Here is an 8,774-nt window from a genome sequence, read left to right as displayed (position 1 = left end):
ACTCAAAAGAGAGAAGAAAGAGAATTTGTATGAGAGAGAAGAGTATTTCTGTTTTTATTCCTTGTGTAACATCAACGAAAACTTAACCCGCCCTTACCCGTCCGTTGTCACGAAAAGACTTTTCAAACTATTATTAAATATATTCCTTTTTTAGAATGTTGGACCACCCATCATAAATGGACATTCACCTTATCATTCTTATCACAACGAGAATAAATTTTATTCACATTAATTACAAATTTGACTCTTTTTCCTATAATGTTTAATTTAATGTACATGAAATTAATTACAAATTTTTCTCGCATAGTTATCACGGGGCGCGGGATTTGTTTTGGGTGTGGGTGGGTTATATTTAAGTAACATGGTCTTTCTTCTCTTCTATATAAACTACCTTCTCTTGATCATTTTCACATATTTCTTCATCTAATTTTGTTCATCTACCAAAAATGGCTTCAAAATATGCAATAGTCATTTTAGGACTTTTAGCTTTAGTTGTTATTGTTCCTTCAAAGATAGTTGCAAGAGATTTTCCTCAGACTTTCTCTACCTATGAAGCAGGTGATGTCTTTACTCATTGTTTTGCTATACAAATAGTATTCTTTTATTATTTTATGTAACTATGTTATTCTCACATATTTTTAATAATTGATTTGTATCTATTTATTATATAATGATTGTTAGTTTGTTACATAAATTATTTTATAAAATAAGAGTAAAGTAAGAATTTGATCATTTAAAATTTTGATTTAAGACTAATTAGTTTTTAAAGAAAATAAAATTATTAATTAAGTTCTTTACGATAGTAAACAGTAGACATATATATCCTTTCATTAATGAATAGCGTGAAATGAGACTAAATTGTTTATATATTTCGTTATTTAGAGTGATGTGTGTCATGTTTAGAAGCTATTTTCAAAAAAAAATCTTTTACAAAAGTAAAAGTGATTTTATATTTGGATATCTCATGTAAAAAGATCTTTTTTTATCTATCAATTATGTTTGGATAAAATAATATAAAAATACTTTTTTGTTCATTTATTATGTGAAAAATATTTTTTTAAAGAAAAAAAGATCTTTTAAAAAAAAGATGTAAATTGTAGCTTCTCAAAAAATATATATTTTTTTTAATTTTTTACTTTTACTATTAGAAATTTTTCAAAAACACTAAAAAATAAAAAATAATCTTTTTTATTAAAAAAATCTTTTTTTATCGATTTAACGCATCTAAACAAATACTGAAAAAGGTAAAGTTTTGTTTTAAAAATTATTATTTATAACAATCTTTCGTAGATAGATGCATCACCGTAATTAACGATACATATAAGTTTCACGGTTAAATTTTGTAAGATAAATTAATAGAAAAACATAACATATCCACTGTTTATTATTATAGAAAATTAAATTAATACTTTTTAAAAAAAACTAATTAATCCGAATTTAAAAACTTAAAAAAAAAAAACTAATCGTCGCTTTACGCATAAAACAATTATACAAATAAAAATGATTGAAATAAATTTAATAATTTTCTTTCGCAATGACGTCTTTTTGCCTCTAAACTCTCTACACATAATTCCCCTTATATATCTTACATATTCTGTTGCAATACATAATTTGGATTTTGGCACTTGATTGAAAATAAAGATTAAATAAAAATAAAATATTAGTATTCCATAAAACATATTTATTTATATAATTGCTCTAAAATATATGCGTTGAAATATAAAAATCACCTTCATCATTAATATATTATTACAGGTAGTGGCATTGCCAAGGATATATTAGTTGGAGGAAACCTTGCTCATGTCCCAAACCAAGGTATATATGCCTGCTTCCATGCTTGTGTAGACCACACTCTTTCTTCTTTTCTTTTGCTTTTGTTCTTTATTCCCCCATCATTCAATGCAAAATTATCTTAAATCAACTGGTACAGGTAATAAAAATAATTTTTTGTATTTCATTATTTTAAATTAGTTAATTACTAAAAAATTGGACCAATTCGATCGATTAATTAATTGTTTGATCAATTTTTTTATTTTGACTGATTTATTATTAACCGATTTTTATAATGAATCGAATCGTTTTGGTGACCAAGATTAATCCAATCAATTAATTTTAGTTGACTATGTATTTTGATATATTGAGTTCAAATTTAAGAGGAAAAAAGAGAACAATCATTTAATTGATTATTGGTAATAATACCTAGATATGGATGATTTAATTTAAAAAAATCCTAATTATTTGTTAAGTTATTACTTTGTGAAGAACTTTTCAAAGAATTATTGTGTATTTGCAGCATATAGAGAAGAAAAATCAGAATCAAATGTTGGATTAGACGGATTGGTTGAAATTGAACAAAGTAATATGTCGGGCGTGGGAGGAAGTGTTGATAATTGTGCGAAGCTTTGCTGCATCATAAGTGGAGACTGTGCATGTTGCTAGAAATAAGAATTGGTAACTAAAGAAGAATTTGTTGTTAGAAATAATATATGCTCGCTAAAATAAGATGTAGACAATAAAACTCAATACAAACTCAGTCTTTTTTCGCTCCTCTGTGATAGCCATGTCTTTTGACTCATTTTAGTCTAAAATAATAAATTAAAAAAAGTAGTAAATTAATAAAAATGAAAGATAAATTAAAGAAAAAATTGAATAGATCGGCTCCATTTTATTATAACCAAAATTGAATGAGTAAAGTATTTTTCAAATTTTGTTCTTAAACCATCAAAATTGGATAATGACAGGCTGGGTCTCGACAATTTAAATCTTCATGTTATCTCTAGTTTTTTATTTATGTGAAAGCAAAACTTTACCTATATTTATTTAAAAAAATAAAAATGATAATATTATTTATTTTTTATTTTTTTTAATGTATAAATAAAACAATTCAAAATATCTTTTTGTTAAAAAAGAAAAAAAAATTAACTCTCAACATTTTCACGTATTATATATTTATTAAATGAACTAAATTTAATAATTATTTGGATAAAAATTATATTATATTTAAATAATTATTTAATAATTTTAATTTTTTCTAATGAATCTATCTATTTGTCAAGTAATATAAAATAAATATAATTATTTTATATTTTATATGTTATAAATAAAAATAATGGTAATTCACGTAAAGAAATAAAATGCAAACCAATATTATATGGATATATTCTAAATTCAAATACCTTACATGTATGTCCGGATTTAGAGTCTATTTTATGTAAATCGAAACTATTAAATTCGATTTAGGATCACTCTATGTAAATCGAATAAAATAAAGTTAATTTACCCTAGTACGCAGTATATCAAATGCAATAGATTCAATTTATTATAATGTGTAGTAAATCGAATGAAGTAGTTTCAATTCACTAGGCGGGGAGATGCAACCCATAATATTCGAAATTGTCCAAGATAAATCGAATGAACAAGCTTTGATTTAGTGGTTGTGATGTTCCTAGTAAATCAAATTTAATGGATTCGTTTTTATAATTTCTAACTTTGTCATTGATATTGATAAAAGAAAAAAAATTTAAGGATGAATTATGATATAAGTTAACTAAATCATTCTTCTCTTATTTTTTATTTTAAAATTTGAAAAAAATTAGAGTAATGATGTTTTTTTTTTTTTTGGTAATGAACTTGTTTTTTAACTAATTGGTTTCCTAGAAAAAAAATAGGAAAAAAATATAAAAAATTAAATTGGCTTTGAAGAACTTCGAAAGTTGCATTGGCGATGTGCTCTGGACACCTTTGTTTCTTTATTATGTAAGAAAAAATAATTATGGTATTTTTTTCGTTTCAAAAAAAATTTGTAACTTGGAGGGAAAAAAAGCATTGTGGTGAAGGCAACGCAAAAAGGAAATAAGTGAAGGAAGAGAGGTGAGGATAATGACTTAGAAAAAGCAAGATTGAAATGAAGAAGAAGAACAAAAAAGATTGTCATTGAACTTGAAATAATGATTTTTTATGGTTGGGAAGGTGAGACCATTGTGACCCCTATTGAGAGGGCCAAGCTGCATACTTTCTGCATATACAAGACAGCGACGATGTGGATATTAAAGGGCGTGTTTGATTGTAGTGTTCTATCTTCTCTAGCATTCTTTCCGATATACAAAGTGAAGTGAACTGGGATGGGCAAAGGTGGTGATGGTTGTTGGTGAGATATGATGGTGAAGGGTTAGGAATTGGAGATGAGTAGGATTAGAGTTAGAGGTTGAATTAGGTTAAAATAAAATACACACAGTATAAATATTTTGGTGTATAGTATAAATATTTTAATGTACAATATAAAAAAGCTAGTGTACAACATAAAAATTTTAAGATAAGTAGCAAAATACATTTGCAGCAAAATTTATGTGCATTATATAAAAATTTGTGTGTTATGTATAAATATTTTTATACTATATTTATAAGATTTTTATTTAAAAAATTTTTTGTATTATGTGCAAAAATTTTTGTGTAAAAAAATGTAGAGAAGTATAAAGCAATGGCACACGTACTGTTTTTTTTTTTTTTTGGACTTATACTAATTTAATTAAATTTATTTACAAAAATACTTATACATATATAGTATTAGTATTTCTAGACAAATTTTTTATTTAAATACATTAATTTTTGAATGAATTCATACCAGCAACAACCCAGTAACAACAATGAGAGAGCACTTACTCCCACTGTATTTTTATTTTTTTTTAAATTTATTTATATATAATATGTTCCCATTTCAAATTTTAAATGATCTCACTAAAAATAAATTAAATTCAATCAGCTAAAATCCCAAATTCACTTTTTTATTTTTTATCATTTTAACTATTATTTAACTAATCAAATTTAGTTTTTGTGTCGTCACTCCTTTATTCCCTTAAATCCTCTTCTTATTTTTATATTTTTAACATTTTTTTTATTCCTTATCTAGTGATCATCTTCTCTTCGTCAAAAGGTACATTTTAAATTCTCCATTTTTTTAGACAGGTCTCCATCACTCCATGTATCTTCTTTTTTTTTTTTTTTACCAAAGATAAGTTAATTTTATTTCTTTAAAAAAGAAACAACAGTGTCCAAAGAGGAACAAAAAGAAGTAATTGGGTATTAATTTAAACAATTATAATTTAAGTATTAATTTAATTTTTTTTTCATGACTTTATATATTTTATTTTATTCTTAATTTATTCATCTTTATTATGTATTTTTTTATCTTTTGTTCCATTACATGTACCTATGTTGCATATAAAATTTTAAAATGAATTGATTAATTTACTAATTTAGAATATATTTTTTATTTTTAAAAATAATAATGACAAAATATTTTAATTACAATACATAATTAAACAGATGCATAAAATTTTTCATCTAACATTATATCAAAATTAAATAAAAATATATATAACAAATTTAATTATTTAAAAAAATTGTAAATTATGTTTCTATTATTTTATATAAATATACTTTTCATATACAAATTTAATTTTTCAAATATTTATATATAATTCTAGCTTCAAATTATAAATACTAGTGTATCATTAGGCGCTAATGTGCTAATTGATTCAGTATTTTATTATTAAATGTGTATAAAAAAATTAGTTAGGATAATAAGTTATCTATAATTTAATTAAAATATTTTTAAGTTTAAATTTTAAAAATAAAAAAATATTTTTTATAAATTATATATAATAAATAATATTTTAAAAATAAAAGTGTTCACTAATTTTTTTAATTTTTATATCTTCATATAATTAATAATATTTAACAAAATTTATTTTAGTATATATATTTTTTGCTTCCACTCTCAAAATTTTTTAGATTCCCACTGCATACCAAAAAAGCAACACTTATTTTGAAACGGAGGGGATAAAGCTAAATTCTTTTTTTTTTAATCTGGATTGATATTTAATTTTATAATTAATTTTATTCACATTAATTACAAATTTGACTTTTTTTCCCGGTTAATGTTTAATTTAATGTACATGAAATTAAAAATTTTTTATTTTAATAAAATAATTAATTATAATAATTATTGAAATAAATAATTTAAAAAATATTTATTTTTAATAAATATTTTTTTATTTTATTTACACCGTAAACGAGATAATTTTGCATGTATTTTGTTTATAGTGTAAACAAGATAAAACAGGTAGACGCAACACATGTATATTTCATTTACAGTGTATTTTTATGTGTTTTATTTTTTGTAAAACACACATTTACTCTATAAACGAGATAAAAAAAATATTTATTTTAATAAATATTTTTTAAATTATTTTTTCAGTAATTATTATAATTTATTTATTTATTAAAATAAAAAACCCTGAAATTAATTACAAATTTTTCTCGCATAATTATCAGGGGGCGGGGGGTTTGTTTTGGGTGTGGGTGGGTTATATTTAATTTAAGTAACGATGGTCTTTCTTCTCTTTTATATAAACTATCATTCTCTCGATTATTTTCACATATTTCTTCATCTAATTTTAGTTTATCTATTAAAAATGGCTTCAAAATATGCAATAGTCATTTTAGGACTTTTAGCTTTAGTTATTATTGTTCCTTCAAAGATAGTTGCTAGAGATTTTTCTGAGACTTTCTCTAACTGTGAAGCAGGTGATCCCTTTACGCATTACTGTATGTTATTCTCACATATTTTTAATAATTGATTTGTATCTGTCTGCTATATAATAATTGTTAGTTTGTTAGATAAACTATTTTATAAAATAAGAATAAAATGAGAATTAAATTATTAAAAGTTATGATTTAGAACTAATTAATTTAAAAAAATTTATTAATTAAATCTTTTATGATAATAAACAGTAGACATGTATGTCTTTTTATTAACGGATAATGCAAAATAAGATGAAATTATCCATATATTTCGTTATTTAGTTATACGTGTCTTGTTTTGATATCATTTTTAGAAAAGACTTTTTTTTATTGATCCTTTTAAAAAAAATCTTTTACAAAAATAAAAGTAATTTTATGTCTAGATATTCATGTCTTTTGACTCATTTTAGTCTAAAATTAAAAATTAAAAAAGTAGTAAATTAAAAAAAATGAAAGATAAATTAAAAAAAAATTGAATAGATTGACTCCATTTTATTTTTTTTTTAATTTTTTTATGGTGAACAGAATTTTATTAACTAGAAATTAGAAGTCTAACCTTATAAGAGTATAAAAAAAAACGAGAATATTTTAGAACAAGATTCTAAATTGTTTATTTATCTTAAAAAGTATGAAAAATTAATTTTTACTGCATTCTAGATATACACGTCACTCAAAGACTTTAAAAATGCATTCGGACTAACAGATATATTTTGTTTTAAACATGAACATGTTCAACAAATTAAAATGTTTGAAAATAACTAAATAAGTTTTTCTTGTATAAAGAAAGTAGCAAGATTTTAGAAAATTAGAACGTTTAATAAAATCTTACTTTATTTACGTAAAAATCATATAAATGAAAGTAATAAGATTAGAATTTAGCCACTCTAAAATTATTATTGGATACACTCTTTTTGATTTGTCAAACGACTTTTAAGCTCAAAGTGGCTAAGTATTAATTAATTGAAATATCAGTATGCGAAATAGTTTTTTTTTTTTTTGTTATTTTGACTTAAATAAAGTAGGAATTATGGATTGAGAAAGTATTTTTATAAATAATATTTTTATTTTTATTTTTTAAAAAATTAGTAGGTATTTAAAGCATAATTTGAATATGCTTGAGTTTCTACCTCGCCTCAACTTGATTAAGCTGGGTTAACAATAGAATATGTGATATAAATCTTTTCAATTTTGTTCCTAAATCATCATAATTGGATAATGAAGAACTAGGTCTCAACAATTTAAATCTTTATGTCATCTCTAATTTTTTATTTATATAGAAACAAAACTTTACTTATATTTATTTAAAAAAAAAAGATAAAAACGATAATATTGCTTATTTTTTTATTTTTTTAACGTATAAATATAGCAATTCAAAATAGCTTTTTTAAAAAGGAAAAAAATTAACTCTCAACATTTTCATGTATTATATATTAAATGAACTAAATTTAATAAATATTTGGATACAAATTATATTATATAATGATATTTTAAACAAAAATAGTTATTTAACAGTTTTAATTTTTTTTTAATGAAACAATTCATCTATTTGTCAAGTAATATGAAATAAATATAATTATTTTATATTTTATATGTTATAAATAAAAATAATGGTAATTCATGTAAAGAAATAAAATGCAAACCAATGTTATATGGATATGTCCTAAAATCAAATACCTTACATATATGTCCGAATTTAGAGTCTATTTTATGTAAATCGAATAAAATAAAGTCGATTTATCCTAGTACGCAGTATATCGAATGGAATAGATTCGATTTGTATTATTATTCTACCACACAGAGCCTTATACTTAAGTCATAAGACAGAGGTGGTGAGGTATTACGACCTCTAAAGTAAAATTATATATATATATGTGTGTGTGTGTGTATGTGTGTGTGATAATAGTGAAAAAAGATTTTTAACTAGGAGTCTTTGAAGAAAAAGGTAAAGCAAAGTCGTCAAATCGAAAAGCACAGCACTCCTAAAAGCGATAACGTAACCGAAGCAGACAAGGATGAGTTGAAACGGATATACATACATAACAGAAGAGTGCCAAAATACAGATAACAAAACTCAAGACTCAGTTCGCGAAGGTAACCGGTTCGAGCATATAAGTATACATACATATATACATAGGAGAACCCCAAACGAAACCCAAAAGACAGAATTATATAACCTATTTCTCCAAAATAAC

General features: G+C 22.9%; 1 protein-coding gene across 1 annotated transcript; it reads left to right on the top strand.

The window, feature by feature from the left end:
- Positions 1–391: 391 nt before the first annotated feature.
- LOC112776582 (uncharacterized) lies at positions 392–2,548 on the top strand. The gene is made up of 3 exons (XM_025820785.3): positions 392–558; positions 1,756–1,815; positions 2,294–2,548. Exons 1-3 carry the CDS (start codon positions 447–449, stop codon positions 2,437–2,439), a joined length of 318 nt encoding a protein of 105 aa, XP_025676570.1. The 5' UTR covers positions 392–446; the 3' UTR covers positions 2,440–2,548.
- Positions 2,549–8,774: the final 6,226 nt, after the last annotated feature.

Source organism: Arachis hypogaea, chromosome 19 (assembly GCF_003086295.3).
Source record: "Arachis hypogaea cultivar Tifrunner chromosome 19, arahy.Tifrunner.gnm2.J5K5, whole genome shotgun sequence".
Classification (NCBI taxonomy): Eukaryota; Viridiplantae; Streptophyta; class Magnoliopsida; order Fabales; family Fabaceae; genus Arachis; species Arachis hypogaea.
The sequence above is the reverse complement of the archived record's forward strand: the minus strand, read 5'-3'. Positions and strand labels throughout refer to the sequence as shown.

Excerpts from the sequence above, each read along its gene's own strand:
- LOC112776582 (XM_025820785.3), top strand. The coding sequence starts at position 447 with ATGGCTTCAAAATATGCAATAGTCATTTTAGGACTTTTAGCTTTAGTT. Across the intron at positions 559-1,755 it reads TTTCTCTACCTATGAAGCAG|GTAGTGGCATTGCCAAGGAT; the intron begins GTGATGTCTTTA and ends ATATTATTACAG. Across the intron at positions 1,816-2,293 it reads TGCTCATGTCCCAAACCAAG|CATATAGAGAAGAAAAATCA; the intron begins GTATATATGCCT and ends GTGTATTTGCAG.